The 17,620-nt window shown below is 48.9% G+C and overlaps 1 protein-coding gene and 1 long non-coding RNA gene across 3 annotated transcripts in view; one reads left to right on the forward strand and one right to left on the reverse strand.

Moving 5' to 3' along the window:
- Positions 1-17,620, forward strand: part of CDH13 (cadherin 13) — a 919,293-nt gene that overhangs the window by 836,230 nt on the left and 65,443 nt on the right. For both annotated transcript variants that reach the window (XM_073226070.1, XM_036993860.2), the window contains exons 9-10: positions 1,197-1,379; positions 7,854-8,107. In XM_073226070.1, the coding sequence (XP_073082171.1) occupies positions 1,197-1,379; positions 7,854-8,107 (437 nt within the window). The remainder of the gene's footprint in view (positions 1-1,196; positions 1,380-7,853; positions 8,108-17,620) is intronic.
- LOC140847078 (uncharacterized) lies at positions 1,346-3,668 on the reverse strand. Its single transcript, XR_012126706.1, has 3 exons — positions 3,436-3,668; positions 2,169-2,232; positions 1,346-1,478 (listed from the first exon to the last, which is right to left on the reverse strand). It is a non-coding gene; the product is annotated as an uncharacterized lncRNA (long non-coding RNA).

The raw sequence follows: 17,620 nt of genomic DNA on the forward strand, positions 1-17,620 counted from the left end.
ATTCGTCCCCATCCCCATCCCATCCCCTCAAAAGCATCAAGATTAAGGCTTATGATTAACGATTTGCAAGTCAGTTAATCAGCCGCTGCTTTTGAAACCTCGTTTCTCAAATTATTTTTCTTTGAACACAAGAGTTTTTTGACATCGCCTTACTGTCTGTAGATTCACTTTCTTATTAATTGAAATTCCAAGCTATTTCTTCTTCTTGTCAGCTTATCAGTATTACTTGTGAAATATTTGCAAACAGATTACTGTTCACCTGTAGTGTGTCACAAGTAAACACCAAAACAATGCTTTATGCTTCCAGCTCAAAGGACTATGCTCATGATGACTCGTGAAATTCTCTATCAGTGGGAAAGTAGATTTTTCATTTATTGATTGATTTCAACCGCCCCTACTTGCAACAAGCATTTGAGATGTATCACAATAAAAACACAGCTACAACAAGGCTCCAAACAATTGATTTATATGTTTCCTTAGAAAATGGTTTTCTGAAGCCATTCGAGTTGTGGGCAAGGGGTGGGAAGAATGGAATCGGCTCTCTTGGTTCGGGAAGATGGCCCCATAGAGCGGAGTCTCTGAAGTCCAAGATGGGGCTCCAACCCCAGTCATCCACAGGAGCAATGCCCCTCTGGTCACCCGGTCACCTGTCGTTTAGGGGTAGGTGAGGCTGCGAGAACAAACACACACAAAAATGTATAAAGGCTCAGACTCAACAGAAGTTTGTTTCTCATTTAGCAGCAGTTCAGGACAGGGGCACCCAGCCGCAAGGCTGCTCCCCTGCATATGGCGACTTGAGACCCAAGCTCCTTCCCCCTGAGGCTCCACCTTCCCCTGGCTGTCCGTGTTCAGACAGAGAGAAGGGGAAGGGCACGGAGAAGAGGCACAGCTGCTCTCTTAACCCTCAGGCCAGCGCAGTCCCGCCCCAACCCGGGAAACAGCATTGGCGCCTACATTCTGTAGGAGAGAAGCCAGTCTCATGGCTGCACCTAAGTGCAAGGAAGACCGAGAGGAGGAGCTTCGTGGCATCTGTTGGCACAGCATGGCATCATAAGCTTCCCATGGTACTATTGATTATTAAATGAGATGATATGGGCAATGTGCCCAAGACACGCATATGGAAAGAGCTCCACTAATGGTCTTTGCTATGAATTCTCAAAATAGTGGCAGCAACCATCTGCTTGCTCTGTTTGCAGTTTCAAGCCACAGTCGAGGAAGGGGCCGTGGGAGTTATTGTCAACCTGACAGTTGAAGACAAGGATGACCCCACCACGGGCGCCTGGAGGGCCGCCTACACCATCATCAACGGGAACCCCGGGCAGAGCTTCGAGATCCACACCAACCCGCAGACCAACGAGGGCATGCTTTCTGTCGTCAAGGTAAGGCGGCTTCCCTCCGCCCCGGAGCCCCGGCAGGGCCGAGGCCTCCGTGCGTGGGGAAGGTCAGGATAAGTCAGCCCCGTCCCCATCTCTTCCTGTCTGATTAAAAAAGCAAAAGGTTCATGGCCTCAGGATGTATTTGTATCGTCATAATCATGACACCAACCTGTTTTACGGGTTCTAGAAAATAAACTTAAATGTAACCCAAAGAAAACAAAACTTAATATTTAAATGAGCTTCCCCATAGGCTTGACAATCAAAGATGTGCAAAACAGTGGGATACGAGATGGTTTTATAAAGACCTGTGCTCAAGACCTGTCGCTCCTTTTAATCTTTTACAGGTGACACTTCCTCTTAATCTTTCTCAGCAGAGTCTCAATTATTCTCTTAAAACCAGGGGATAATCCCACACATGCGATAATTCCTGGTGGTCACCTGTGGGGCTCTGCTGGCCAGCACGCTGACCCCAGCTACAGGCAGAAGAGGTGGTGAATGTAAAGCCTTGGCCCACTGGAGTGCTGCCCACCCCAGAAACAAGGCACGTGCGAGGCCGGGGTCTTGGTTCCTAGATGGAACTTGCACGCGCTTCCCCTCTCCTGGGCAGTGTGGGGGCAACTTCTGCCAGGGCAGCTCACTCAATCAGGGGAACAGCTTCTTTTCTGTGGGTGGATCCATTAGCCTCAAAAGGGGAGTAATCAGATTTGTGGCCATCACAGTAGCGGACAGCGCAGGGTCATTGCTACCTACCCCCATGCCCTTGACCAAGATCCTGTGCCTCGGTTTCCTCACCTGTAAAGTGAGGACCGTCAGACAGCCGGCTTCTGGGGCCTTTGTGAGGAATTCATGCATTTACCTGTCAAACATTTAAAACAGTGACTGCACTACACACCGTTTGAGTTTCCTGGGACCATAAACTGGGGGGCTTAAAGCAACACAGATTCGCTGTCCTGCAGTCCTGCAGGCCAGAGCCCACGGCCGGTCACAGGGCTGAGGCCGGCGGGGCTGGCTCCTTCTGGAGGCTCCAGCAAAGGGTTGATTTCTTCGCGTTTCCAGCCGCTGGAGGCGCTCGCACCCCCGGGGCTCCTGGCCCCTTCCTGTGCCTTCCCAGCCAGCAGGGGGGCATCTTCATCTCCGACCCTCCACCTCCATCCTCACATCTACTTCTTTGGCTCTCCTGCCTCCCCCTTTCAAGGACCTTCGTGATTCCGCTGGGCCCCCTATATCATCCTGAATCATCTGTCTCAAGGCCCCTAGCTTAAAGCACATCTGCGAAGCCCCTTCTGCTGTGTCAGGTCCCATTACTCACAGGCACCAGGCATCAACCCTGCAGTCTAGCTCAGGGCCCTACCAACAACCGAACCAATAGAGTTCCACAGGGTCCCAGGGGCGGAGCCAGAGCCATTAGGGGCAGGGCCCAGAACCATTGGGGAAGGGCCCCACAGCTGTTAGGGGCGGGGCCCAGAGCGGTTGGGGGAGGGACCTACAGCCATTGGGGGCGGGCCCCAGAGCTGTTGGGGGCGGGATCAGAGCTGTTGGGAACAGCAGATGTCAGAGGTGCCTGCAGCTTGCTGCAGAGCATGAGGGGCCGGATTTCTCCCAGACTCTGCCGGTTTCTCCATTACCCTGTACGAACTGAACCTCCGGTATCTGGCTGAGAACAGCAACCCCTGGTCTTCCTGGTTTCTCTTCTCTAATAACACAGGTAATGTAGGAGTTGCTGGAGCCCCTGATCCCACCCTCTGCATCCACCGCTGCAGTTCTGAAGCTGTAAAAGTCGTAAAGTAGCAATTGCTGGCTGTCCTCTGTGCTAGCCTGTATCGGTAACAGCCACCAGGCAATTTTCCAGCCCGCAGCTAGAAGACTGTGCTGGCGTGAGCCTGCACACCCCCACCCACAACGTAAATCCTGGAGGAACACAGCTCTCCAGATCTTTGTTTGCTCCCTGGCTCAAGAAAAATAAAATACAAGCAAAACTAGACTTGAGAAATATTCTCTCCCCACAGCCCCACTCTGGCCCATGGCTATGAATCTGAAATGTCAGCATAGGAAGACTCACCTAGAATGCTAGTTAGGACACAGGTTCCTGGGCCTGCCCCACACACCTGCTGGGTCAGAACAGGAGGGAGAGGCACTCCAGGTCACGCCAGTGTTCACAGAGCACAGCCTTTGGACAAACACTGTAGGACCAGAAAGGGGTTTCCTCCCACCAATTCCTGGGGAGGAGGTGCCTGTGGAGCCTGCGGCTCTTCCCACTTCAGTTTTACTGGTGAGTGGACTTCCTTTGTTTTAGAACTGTGACAGAGTCTCGCCCTCCCCTCAGCTGCCTGCCGCGTGAATCTGTAGGCAGGACCTTGACCTCACTGGCTTTCCATCACACCTGAGTCAAAGCCCCAGGTCAGCCTTCGAGAAGCAGGCCTGGCCATGCTCTGCAGGCTCTCCACTTTGCCGGCAACACCGTGCAATAGTTAGGAGTGCTTTCAGCTGCAAGTAATAGAATGCTGCTGAGTGTGGCTTAAATAATAAAGAGAATTTAATGATCTCCATAACTAATGAAATAAGCCAAGATTGGCTGGCAGGTCAAGGTGTCAGGGAACCAGCAGGGGGTACTGCAGGTGCAGCTGGCTCTTTCCTCATGGATATAAAAGGGCTGCCAAAGCCCTAGACATCACATCCTCCCACTGCTCTGTTCCAGCGGAAGCAAGGAGGCAGCCAGGTCACTGAGATGGAGTGCTCTCGTGTGTTCCTCTCCTCAGGGACGGGTTCCCCAGACAATTTGCCATATGGTCCTCCCTTCAAGACCAAATCCTAACAGTCTAGCAGAAACATACCCATTTTCTCTTTAAAACCTTTGCTCAGGAATGCCCTTAGTTTCCTTATAAACCTATTCCAAAGCCATCAAAGTGCTACTCTGTGTGCTGAGTATCATCCACCTCTCAGAGGAGGAGGAGGAAACACCCACAAAGCAGGCATCCTTGAGGCCCAAACCCATCACGGGCTTACAAATCCCTCTTGGGTCACTTCCAAATCCTCCCTCTTCCAGACAACAAACCCCAGGCTCTCCAGCCTTCCCGCGTGGGACAGCTTTCCCAGCCTTGGAATCTTCCAGGACAGTGGTTTGCAATGTCTTTGACACATGGTGCAATGCTAAGGGATGAAATCTTTGTAACTTTATTGGAAGTGTTTTCAGTGTCCTTCCATCCCTGACACAGAGACCCTGCCCCGGACCAATCACATGAAGGTCATACGCCTGAGGCAATGGCGTGCTTCACAATCCAACATGACGCAGGACAGGCCTCAGAACGGTCCAGGAGCAGAGGCCCATGTTTGGCCAGCTCCCGGTATCCTGGCCCGGGGCACCGCACACCAGGAACTGTTCCAGCCTGCGTGGTGTGGTGGAGGCCAGCAGTAGGGCAGGCCTGTGCTCCAGAAAGGCCAGTCTCGCATCGTGTGGCCCACCCTCCTTGCTCCCCTCTCCCAGTGGCATTGTTCCCACCTGCATGCCTCAGCAGTCAGTATTCTGCTCAGGGACTGTCAGCCTGAGAGCGCACTGGAATCCAGGGTGAGCATGGCATTCTCCAGCTCTTCCCATCCTGCATTCTTCCTGCCATTGTAACAGCTCCTTGTTATTACAATCTCTGCTGAAACGGTTGACGTGCATCATCTGCCCCAATCTTTACAACCCTTTGTGCTAGGACTTGACTAATGAGAAGGCTGAGACTCTGTATACGTGGGGACATGCTGACGGTCCTATAGTTGCTGTAATTACCCAGTTACAGGGTCAGAAATTGGCCCTCTTTACTTGGCTCTCACCTCTTTACTTTCACCTCCTGAGCCACATCAAGGCCCTGCAAAGGGGAAGCTGCCAAGGCAGGAGATAGGCCTGCATCCCAGACAGCACCACATGGAGAAATGCAGTTCGCTGTTATCAGCTCAGTTTTCTCATAAGACTTCCTAGATCAAAATTCAGCTCATAACACTTATTAGCTGTGAGACTTTGGCTGAGTTACTTACCCTTTCTGAGCCTGTTTCTTCCTCTGTAAAGCGTGAATAAAACTATCCACTGTTCTGAGGGTGAGGTGAGGATGAGGGGAGAGGATGCAGCCAGGTCACTGCTAGCACAACAGGTACACAGGAAGGGGTAGGGGAAAGCCTGGGAAATAAGTGTTAGTAGCTAAGATGCTGATTTTCCCAGGATTGTCTCTCAGAGGCAATGAAGAATAACGCCAGCAGACAAGACTAGGGAGCAACCAGCAGAGCTCTTTTAATGAGTGAAAAGAGAAAGCCCCTGCTACTCAGGAGGTGCTTCAAGAGAGAATGCCATCATGGCTGTGGTGTCTGGGGTTTATATGGCCTCCTGGAAGGAGGAAGCCCCACCCTCCCCAGACCAAATAGAGAACTGAACTGATGACTTAACAACCCACTCTTGATTGGCTGAAAGTACAGTGCTTCATTTGCATAGGGCATAACCAATCAGAGCTGAGGTCTGAGCTGAATTGGAGATTTTTTTTTTGGAAACTTATAAGGGCCCTGAAACTCCCAGCGTACCTGAACTCTATCCGCCTGCATCCCTCTAACACCTGCCTCATAAGGAAGGGTGAGATCAAATATATAGTAAGGCAGGTGGCATCAGGGTTGCTGTGGTACCCCAATGTTATGAATTGAATCATGCCCCCCCAAAAAAGGATACTGCAACCCCCAGAATCTGTGAACATGGCCTCATTTGAAAATAGTCATCACAGATGTAATTAGTAAGATGAAGTCATCATGGATAAGGTGGCCCCTTACCCAAGATGATTGTGTTCTTATAATAAGACAGCCACATGAGGACAGCCCCCCAGGGAGAAGGCCGTGTGGTGGTGGAGGCAGAGATGAGATGAGGCAGGGGGTACAAAAGGCCTGTCCCCTTACCTTGAGAGGAGACTAATTCTGTGGTGCAGTTATAGCTCCCAAGCTCCCCAGGACATTGGGCTGGAGCTGGACTCCAGCAGGGGCCACGACCTTGCTCTCTCCCTCTCCAGAGGCACCCTAGGAAGCCACATATACCCAAATCCCTGCCTCAGGCTCTGCTTCCAGATGTTGCTGGAGTCTCAGATAACCCAACTAGAGGTACCTCCCTTCACACACTCACACAGCACACACACTCACACCTACCTGTCTAGCATACATACACTAACACATACGTAATGTTAACATACACATATGCATCTAATAAATACATCTAACAGAAAGGTACACAAACATATTTAATATAAATACATACATAGACTTATCTAACACAAATGCGCTACATACATATCTAACATGTAAAGGTACACACATTTTGAGCAATACTTTTTAAGGTCATGTGTAAAAGGGACAGATCCCCTTGCCCTCAGGATCGTGCTCAGGTTTGCCACGCTGGGCCTGCCTTGTGCTGGGGTTGGGTGGAGAAGGGTAAACAACTCATGTGTTACAGGGACGGAACCAGAACAGAGCTGGGTAACTACGAGGTATCAACAGCTTTACATCTGTTGACTGAAAATCCTAATACTGACCCTGCTAGAAGTTGTTCTGGGTGATCAGAGGGGGTCCTGTTACAGTCAGGAAGCATTTCCTTCGTGACCATGTGTGCATGTGTGCACATGTGTGTGCACCTCTCGTTTCTGGAGTGCAGTACACACGTGTTAGCTGTAATTATTATGGAAGATACGTACGTGCCTACAGTCATTCTGGCTCAACCTGCTGGATGCTGAATCCTACCTCTTGTGCCTGCAGGGCTCTTTCCCCAGCTTCCCACTTCCCCAGCCCCTTGCCACCTGTGCTGTCCTTGGCTTACTTCTAGTTGAGTGTAAATCAACCCCTTTACTCACTTGAACTCGTCTTCCCAGAAAGAATGTCTGGAGTCATGGGTCTGATGAATTAGCTCCTCCCATTCCCAGGAAACCTTAGGAAAAAAATAACCTAAATGTCTCCCCACATTCCCTGGGTGACAGGAAATGTCACTTCCACTGCCTCTGGTGGTCTGGAAAGAGTGGCCGAGTGAATTCATCCGTGATATGCTTAATGGGAGGCCCACCATATTAGCATATTAAGGGCTCTCCTTAACATGATCTGATTCATTCTACACGGAAGCAAGGGTGGGTAGGTACTACCAGCCCCCTTTGCAAAATCACCCGGAGTGGGCCCCATCAGGAGAGGAGGCCTTTCGGTGTCAGTACTGCCAGTGAGCCTCTGAAAGAGATCGTAGACAAGAGATCTCTGAGGCTCACGTAATCTCAGTCTAAAATAGCTACCACCTCCCCTAGCTAATTGTGTATCTGTGAGTTTTATCTCCTTTTTCTGAAAAAGGACCTCAAGTTGCATGAAGCTTTGCCCCCAAAGTCTGGCCTGTCCCTGAACATCCCCAGGCTGGTAGAATGTCGGAGGGCCTTTGTGTGAAAGCATCTGCCCTTTGCGGCAGATCCTCATGCTGAGCCCCACCTCTCTGCTTTCCAGCCTCTGGACTATGAGATTTCTGCCTTTCACACCCTGCTGATCAAAGTGGAAAATGAAGACCCACTGGTGCCCGACATCTCCTACGGCCCCAGCTCCACGGCGACCGTCCACATCACCGTCCTGGATGTCAACGAGGGCCCGGTTTTCTACCCAGACCCCATGATGGTGACCAGGCAGGAAGACATCTCAGTGGGCAGCGTGCTGTTGACGGTAAATGCCACGGACCCGGATTCCCTGCAGCATCAAATAATTAGGTGGGTGAGCGGCTCCCGGCCAGACGTGGGGACAGGCGGGGATGGCTTCTCCTTTCCAGCTGCAGGGGCTGCTTGTCAAGTGCACACTAGCACTGAATTAAAGGTGTTTAGTGACCTGGGGGAGCAGGCAGTACGTAGCACAATGAAGGCTCAGCGGCTGACAGCACAGAGGTATTCGGCTGGCTACCCGGGGACGCTGCCCCCACACCTGATTCCCAGCAGCAGACCCACCTGGGAGGAGGGTATTTCCAGGGCTGTGTTCCCAAATGACCGAGGGGTCTGCCAACTCCGAGCACAGTCCCTAAAGGGAGAGAGAGAGGAGCCAGCTCACATGGCCCGGGCATCTCAGACAGCTGACCGACTTTAGCGTTACAACTTTATGAGCAATGTGTTGGCTAATTCCATGTACAGATAAGGGTAATAGGAATTCAGAGAGGCTCAGGAGCTTGCTCAAGGTTGTCCAGCATCCCTATCAGAGGGATTGGGATGGAAACAGGACAGTTGCAAAGTCTATGCTCCCTGCTAAGTGCTATGGACTCCAAAGGGAAGTCAGAAGGGAAGAAGCAGGCATTGCCCGGCTCGTAGAAGTGGACCTACCATCAGGGTTGGGTAATCAAGTGATGAACGGCTGGCCAAAGAAAGTCTTTAGAATTTCCTGTCTGCATTTTGCTTAAGCTCTGTCCAGTGCTTAGAAAGAAGGCATTTTCATAATGAGGCTTCTTCAGTGGTCATTACCCAGAGTGCCAGTGAAGACAAGATGCCCTCAGCCCACACGCATAAATCGGTGCAGGTCCACATGCACACTTGTCGCTGCTAAAGAAAGTCATTAATCTCTCGCTTCCAAAATCTAATCTTATTCTCACGTGGAGTACAGATAATCAGTATCAGACACACTTCTAATGAACGCATGTGTCTTGTTTTCCTGAGTTGACACACCAGCAAACATGCCACAGTCTCCACGTTAGCCACTTTCCGTGGAGCTTTTTTCCAGTTCCAAAGGGGGATTTATTTCCACAACAAAACTTTCTGAAATGCCGGGTGAATTAGACAAAGGTACAGAATAGTATCAAATTGTGTAATAATGTGCCTCTGAAATAGCCATTCTTTTTATTCCTTTTCTCCTTTTATTTTTTTCCTTTTCCTGCTCTGTATCTGGCAAAGGAAACATGCAGTCTAGACATCAAAGAGAACGTGTTCCTTAAGTACTTACAGGGTAAAGCAGTAGCAGCTTAACATACACACAGTAGTTGTACCGATTCAGGATGACTTTAGGGGAGGCCTTCTGTACTTCTACGGGGAGCGGAACAGGCGGCTCCCATGGAGACGGAGTGAATTCGCATGGCAGCCCCGACTGCCATTGCTGCATGGAACCTGGGGTGCTGCCAGGCATGAAAGTGTTCATGTGGCAGGGAGGGGCCAGCCTCTGGGATTCTGGGGTCCCCCTAAGGTGGGGCACTCGGGGTTCTTTGTTTAAGACCAACTCTGGCTGACTTAGGTGAAAGGGGGATTTGCTGGAAGGTTCTGTGAATGGTTTATACAAAAAAAAAATCTGTTTAGAGCAAGGCCCAAGACAGCAGCAACTAGGGTGTTGTCAAGTCTCTAGGTAATGAGAACTGACAGCCGGCACCTCAGGATCCCACAGGGAGAATGACTGTCCCCAGCTGTCCTCCGCTCTTGTCCCTCGGCCTGGTTCACACGCCCAGGGGCAGGTCTGCTTTGTCTGAGCTGCAGTTATGAGCTTCCTGACCCAGGGCACCTTGACAGTCAACAGAGATGATGTCCCAGCAGGCAGCTGGTGATGTCCCAGCAGGCAGAAAACCCTATCTGGCAAGTGGAGTGTGGTGCGGGGTGCAGAGTCAGGCCCCAGAAAGCAGGCCCAGCAGACTGAGTTGAGAGACAAGATCCCACCCGCAGAAGGCCGGGGTGACTGGAGAGAGCCTAGACCCTGAGGGTCCGCCAGGCCAGGGTGTAGGCCACAGGGAACAAAAAGTTGCTGGAACCAGGGTTCAGGGTTCCCCCCATTCTATCATGGTGCCTGCTGCGTGGGAAGAGCAGGTCAGAGAAAGCAATAGGTAAGTTTCTAGAGGTGAGCCCTACAGGCAGAAGTGGGGGTGCAGGAAGCCCTGAGGAGCTTCATGTTCCCACAGCTGGTCATCACAGGTGTGACCCCCAGTCACAGGCTGCCAGGACCCGTCCTGGGGTGACAGATGCCAGCAATGCAGCTACTGGCCCACGTAATTGAAAAGTGCCTGGACTTGGGCACCCACGTGAGATCCAGGTGCTCAGACACACAATGTTCCGCTCCTGGCTCTGCTCTTCTCGCACTGGCTTCATCCTCGGCCGTGTCTGTACGCTGTAGAGGGAGGGACAAGGCCACCAGCAGAACGAGGGCCCCAACCACTGCTAATAGCCCGAGGGCCAGGTGGGTCTCCCCAAGCCAACTGGACACACACGCCGGTCTCTAACCAAGCAGAAATGGCAGGAGGCTGGAATGTGCCATAGGCAGCCCTGGTGCGTGAGCCCGCCATGGACCCTAGTGTCCAACCGTGATGTCCTGGAGCGGTGACCTCCCAAGGGGATGCAGGAGGCTCTTCCCAGATGGGAATGGATGCTGCATCATCCAGAACTGTGGAGAGCTGCTGTCCCCAAGTTCAATCCTGTGGATCCCCCCAGACAGTATAGCAGAGGTGTCTCTCAGCGGCCAGTACGCCTGAGAGTTCCAGCATTCACAAATCAGCCTGGCTGAGCCATGTCTAGGCAAATCCTTTCACCAGCCTTGAAGCAAGTAAAGTAAGAGAGAGAGAGAGAGAGAGAGAGAGAGAGGAAGAGAAAGAGAGAGAGAGAGAGTGTGTGTGTGTGTGTGTGTGTGTGTGTGGTGACTGGTTCTCAGCCTGGCACTGGCTGAACCTCCCAGCTCCCCTCCCTCCTCCTGCCAGCCTTCCCCTCTGGGTGCTGGTTCTGAGCTTATCAAAGGCGGGAATAACATCCTGACAGCTGAGCCATCATCACAAGACCGCTTTGTGGAGAAAAGCCTCATTCATTATTTGCAGCCTTTGGCCCCGTCCACGGAGCAGCCCTGGCCATGCAGGCACTGGGGGCCGTGTGTGCACAGAAAGTATGAAGGGCTGCAGGTAGGGGCTGGGCTGGAATGTGGTTCTCTAATAAACTGTGTGTGGCCCCCCAGAATTCTGGGAAAGACACGATGACCTTGTGAGTGGTGGTGATGTTGTCTTAATGATTCTTTGGGGAGCAGGCCCTGGAGGAAGGAGGAACTTTACTCTGAGAACTTACTTTTAACTCAAGGAGAACTCTGCATTGGCTGGCAAAGACACGCAAAAAGAGGCTGTCCTGCCCCCTGCCCTCACGCCCGCCACTCGCCCTGCCCTGGGCACTGTGCTGAGCAGGTTATTGAAAGCGTCCCTGGCTCCCCTGCAGGGCCCTGTGTGTATGTGTGCCCACATCTCTCTGTGTGTCCCTGTTTGTGCCTCTTTCTCTAGGTGTGTCCTTTGCTCTGTTCATTTTCCATCTCTGTCCCCCTCTGTTCCCTCCCCCACACAGGCCATTTTTCCCTCTGTGTCTCTCCCTTGCTCTTTTAGGTCTGATCTCTGCACCCCTCTCCCCTCCTCCTTTCTCTCTCTCCATCTCTGTGTGTGTGTCTCTCTCCCCCTCCCACCCTCTCTATTTCTATCAGCGTTTTATCCCCAGATGCTCTGTGCCTCAGCTCCTGCAGCCCCATTTCATCTGAGACCACTAAGGAAGCACCTGCTTTCCATCACCATGGCAGATGCCCCACCCAACCCGGCCCCTTGACAGGCTCAGCTCCTGCGCCCACCTCACCCCTCCCCAACAGTGGGCTTCTTCCCTTGTCAAAACCAGAACCCAACCCCCTCTGACCACTTCCTGGTCCCGCCAGGCGTCCTGTCTTCTGTGATGAAAGCGTGTCTCGGGCATAGTGATTCTACAGCTGGCCACTGTTCTGACTCTTTCATCTCACCAGGGAACATTAAAATCAGTGGAAGGTGCCTTGATCTTGGAGAAGCCTGTAACTCTAAAGACTGGAGGTGTCCAGGCATCAGAGTGAATATTCACACTAAAAAGCCGAGTTATTAAGGCTTGTTAAAAAGACCATTGCAATGTGCTCTTAGCCAAATTAAAAGACAGCAGTGGGCTAGTGACAGATGAAATTCTCCTTTTTACTGACTTGTACTTTCTTAGCCTTATTATAAAGTTAAGATAGTTCATGGAGGAAACTTTTGAAAAGGCAGTTAAGAATAAAGAAGATAAAAATCTATAATCATCTCACCCAAGGAAATCCCTTTTTAACAAGTTGGGTTTACCTCTGTCAATCCCATGTGTGGGTACTTGCTTTTTTTATTACCAAAATCAGCTCACGTCACCCATCCTATTTTGGAACCTACCAATCTGACAGCCAGTATAGGGTAAACAGCTTTCCATGTCAAGGAAGGGCCATTATTTTTAATTGCTGAATAGTATTCTATTACATGGATAGAGTCATTTATTCATTCTCTTGCTGTTGGATATTTAGAGCATTTCCAGTTGTATGTAATCATCTTTTAAAAACATCAGTGGACATGCTTGTAGCTAAATTAATTCATCATTAATTTTCTGAAACGTTTTTTGAAAATACTTGGCTTGAGCAAAAGTGTTGATATTGTTAATGCTTCTTGTCACGTAAAGAATCCTTCATGTTTTATACTAGGCAATCCAGTTTCTATTTTCCCATAGGATTTGAGCTGATGTCATGGTTAGAAAGTTTCTCTGCTCCAAGGTCATGTAAATAGGGACATGTTCTAAAACAGACCTGGTTCCTAGACCCTGTCCTCTCAACAGTGACAGTGAGAGCCTGTCTGTACCCACACAAGATAGAAATTAGGCCTGACTTGATGACGTTTTAATGAGGAGCAGAAACATGCAACGGAACTTGTTGGCTAATTACTGACAGAAAGAGCAGCCCAAGCAATTGTGCTGCAGTGGAAATGACTGCATTTGCCCAACATTCTCCAATAGTGCAGTGAATACCAGGAACGAACCCTTGTGTCCGAGCTGCTGATTTGGTTGCTTTGGGGAGGCAACCGGCAGCTCAATCATTCTGAATGGCCCGAGAGGACCTATTTCGTTCTCTTAACAATCAAGGGATTTCTGCTGAGCGACCAAGTGGCAATTTCTATTCCGAACATTTTTCAGACAGAACTCATCTTGTCCAGGGTCTGTAGCAAACAACTCTACAGTGGAGACCTCTGCCTACACATTGAATATATAAGATACATCTTGGGAAAAATATTGTCTCTACCATGTAAAATTACCTATCACTGCTCAACATTTTTTTTTGGAAAGGGTCATTCATCCAGGGAGCCCTGCAAGTGTGTGTCAAGCAACAGTATATCTGTGAGGATTAAGTTTAGCTGAATGTAAGAGGAAAATTCAGAATGACAATGGCTCAGCAAAAATAGACGTCTATTTTTTTTTTCACATGAAGTAAGTCTCAAGCAGCCCAAGGCAGTCCAGGACTTGTATGGCGGTCCCCAAAACTGTGAGGAGCCCAGGATCCTTCCTGTTCACCATTCAACCTCCTTTAGGCTGGCGCCATCTTCCTCATGGACTATAATGGTTGCTAGCGCTCCAGCATTCGTATCTGCATTCCAGACAGTAAGATGGGAGAAAGTGGAAAAAGAAGGGTGTCTCCAATCTTAGAAGTCAACCACATTTCTATTTAAATTTCACTGGCCAAAACTAGTCATATGGCCATTCTTAATCTGTAAGGGATTCTAGGAAATCTGGTTATTTAGGTGGCTAGCAACCAGCTTTTAAAACTGGTATTCTTCACAAAGGAAGAAAGGAAGAATGAACATTGTGAGGTAACTGGAAGTTTCTCCCATGGAATGGACACCTTTGGGGACTAAACCTTTAAATTTTAAAAGATGAAAACATGCCATGATATGAATGTTTACACAATCAAAGTAATAGATAATTGTGTTGCTAAAGAAAGACAAGTGCTTGAAAAAAGCACAAGGATTAGTTACCCATTCACTCATCCGCTGAATTCACCCAGCGGCACTGACGGGCCTGCCCCTGCCAGGTGCTGTGCGTTCACATGCAAAAGAGATGGTCCCGACCTGCAGCCTCTGGGGAGCGCGCAGCCTTCAGAGCAAGAGCATTTGCCGCAGATGAAGACCCGCATGGGGAAGAAGGAGGACGAGGGGACGAAGGGAAGGAAGGAAGGAAGGAACTAAATTGCTTCCTTGGGAAATAAGAGCCAAACCAGAGAAACTGCTCATTTCTGAGCATCATGAAGGTCTCTGCTGGCAACAGGTTCCTCACCCGCTGGAAGCCCCTCTGTCCCGTGCCTTCATGCGGGTCTCTGCCTCTTGGGAGTTGGGCACCAGATCAAACGAGGCAGATATCCAGAACCCATGGGCACATGTATTTTGAGGATGATGCTAGTAATATTGCTAGTACTGACTACAATGCCTAACCCTTTTTTATACTAAAGTTCACCGAAAGTACCAAAGTCTTACAGAATTCTCACCTCCTCTGCAGGTAAGAAACCATTAGTCTCTCTTTCTGCTGAAGAGGGAGCGTAGAGTCTCTGAGCCTCTGTTATGGAAGGAAAACATGTGGGTGAGGTGTGCAGAGGTCGTGATGGGACCTCTGGCCATGATCCCGCCCACCGTGTGCGTGTGTCCTTCCCTCCAAGGTCTGGCCTCTCCTCTGCAGTCAGGCTGCCCTGGCACACAGACTAGGCTCCCGGAATTCTGCACACCTTTGCATGACCCGCTTCAGGCTTTACTCTTCCTCCCAAATGAGCTGTCCATCCTCCTGAAGTTCAGGCTGTGAGGGTGACGATCCCTGATAGAACACCGGGGCCTCATCAGCACCACTTACTTAATGAAGCCCTCCAGGCCCAGAACCAAGGCATTCAGCCTTTCCAGGGGCCTACAAAAATATCAGGATCCTGCCCCCTAATCTGTTGTCTCCAAAATTTGCAACAAAACAGCAAAATGGAAATCAATATCCCTAGTGTCCATAGCACCATGACAACTCTAGCAGGTTCAATTTAATATTTGAGAAAATGTCTCTACATTTGCAAACTGCTTATAGAAGGTGTATGACTAGAGCAATCACAGCAGTTACTGATAGACATTCCTGGTGGTCAAAAAAAAGCAAAGGTAAAAAGCATTTCAAAAATGTTACAGGAAAAATGTATTTGTGATGTGGGCAGTTTTGTTGTGTTTGATATGATCTGGGATGAGGCCACCACAGACAGAGAAAACCCTTAGAGGCTCAGAGGTCTTAAAACAGTGTGAGCCAGCCCTGGGCCTGGCATGTGGAAGTGCTCAGTAAACAGGTGTAGCGTGGATGCCCGGCAGCTGGGTTGGGGGTATCGCATGCAGATATGATCGTATATAAGCAGACCTACTTTATCAGGAGCGGTATTATTTGTTATCTTCAAACATTGACGAGTGTCTACCAGCCATGACAATATTTGCATATGGCCTTGTCTTAAACCAGCCACAGGAGAAGGCCTGAGCGGGACAGACAGGCCACTTCCCAGGCCCACAGACGTTCCGCAGAGAGCCGCGTCTGTTAGCCAGGCCTTCCGAACCTTGACCCAAATCGCACCTATTCTTTGAACACAGAATATCTGTATCAGATCCAAACTAGATCTTCATCTCTCTGAGATGAAAGCTAACTTTGTCCTGATTTTGGTGGGGGGGGGGGGTTTGGTGGGGGGGATCTTTTCAAGTCCTTTCCTTTCTCCTCCTCCTTTGGACTTAGAGGCCTTTTAGCTCCCTGGTAAAAGTCACTCATGGGCTCAAATTCGTACAGAAGGCAACATGCAGTGATGAAAATTCAGCCCCAAAAGAATTGTTCCTATGCCCAGTTTTGGTTTTCACTGGTCTCCCTTTGAGTCAAGTCCTTTATTTTAACACATTGTTTAATCTAATAGTGAAGCCCATTCAAAAGAGAATCACCAAAAAAAAGGGGTGGGAAATCAAACATAATTGTCAACGGACTGTGGGACATTTTGTTTGGAAGCAGGTGGCAAGAATCAGTTTGCTTGAAAATTTGGATATTGTCATTCCTAGGCTTCTCAGAAACACAGAAGTTCACAAGTATAAGAGCTTAGCTTTATTGGGGGGGAAAAGGATGACTTCAGACTTCTTTTTTGAGAAAAACAGATCTCAAAACCAGATTTAAGAGTTTCATTTGGGGTGACTCCCACCTTTTAAACTTTAATAAGAAGTTAAGGGCCAAATAATAATATTTCTACCTGGGGAAATTAAAAGAAAAGCCTTCATCTACTAAAATATATTATTAACACTTCCTCTTAATTAAATGTGGTTACTGACCTCAGTAATAGGATTTGGGGTGAGATCGTTTCTAGTTGTTGAGTTTTTTTTATGAGTTATTTCTTTCTTGAGTCAACACACAGAGCTTGAAATGTAAATGAGCTGTTTACAGCGGTGTCTTTGTGATTTTTAATTAAAGTGATGTTCTCCCATTGGAAGTTTACGGTGGCGATACATTATATTGCCTACTCTGCTGTAGAATTTTTAATTATTTATGTAAATGTATTAGCACAGCTGACTCTTATTTTTAGTGGTCAGATTTACTCTTCTGGGAAGCAAGGTCTAATAAATTAAACAACTGAATTTTTAAAGACGAAGCATGTTCAGTGGCTAAAAATAGGGTTCTGGCTGTGATACGGTGATCCAGAGATGGAAGATTTTCATTATTAACCCCAATTAGAGAAGTCCAGTTTGGTTGGAGAAATAGTCGAAAGGTTATTTTACAATTCCGCCACCTTTTTAACATCTGTCTGCGTATGTTGTTATAAATTTGCCATGGGTCAGACTTTCATTACTGAAAGCATGGCCTTAAATTGGTTATATTTGAGTATAATTATGGTGGTCATTCTTGTCAACCTGAGAAGTTAATTCTCAGAAGCAATACAGAAAATATTGACAAATGTTAATATTGTTTCTGGCCCAATGTTTTCTAAGCTGTTAAATCTGCTTGCTGTTGGGTTTTGGGGTTTTTTTGTTTTGTTTTGTTTTTAATAAAGGCATTTGAAATAGATGAGGGTTGCTACAGAAGCTACCAATATAGCATTGATCAAGAAAGCCACACAGCTCAGGATTGCAATGAAGTCAGTCAGATAGGGAAAGTAGCTGATTTATGTTATTATCTCAGTTTGTCTGTCAATCACCAACACCAGGCAGCCAACCGGTACATCTCAGGGTCTTATGAAGGGCTTATCACAGCATTAGCACTAACACAGGTAATGAAACTGTAGGCAGTGAGTCGTGTAACTAATTCGATACATGCATTCCATCCTCTGCTCCCAGTTTGCTCTCCAAATGAATCTCGAAGCTTGTATTTTCCAGTGGTGAGGCTCTAACCTGCAGTTCTCCTACATGCATTCATTCTGGGCACTGCCTTGGGTACTGTATCAGTGTTGGCAGGAATCTCCCACTAAGATGAGATCTC

The sequence above is a fragment of the Manis javanica genome, chromosome 17 (genome assembly GCF_040802235.1).
Source record: "Manis javanica isolate MJ-LG chromosome 17, MJ_LKY, whole genome shotgun sequence".
Lineage (NCBI taxonomy): Eukaryota > Metazoa > Chordata > Mammalia > Pholidota > Manidae > Manis > Manis javanica.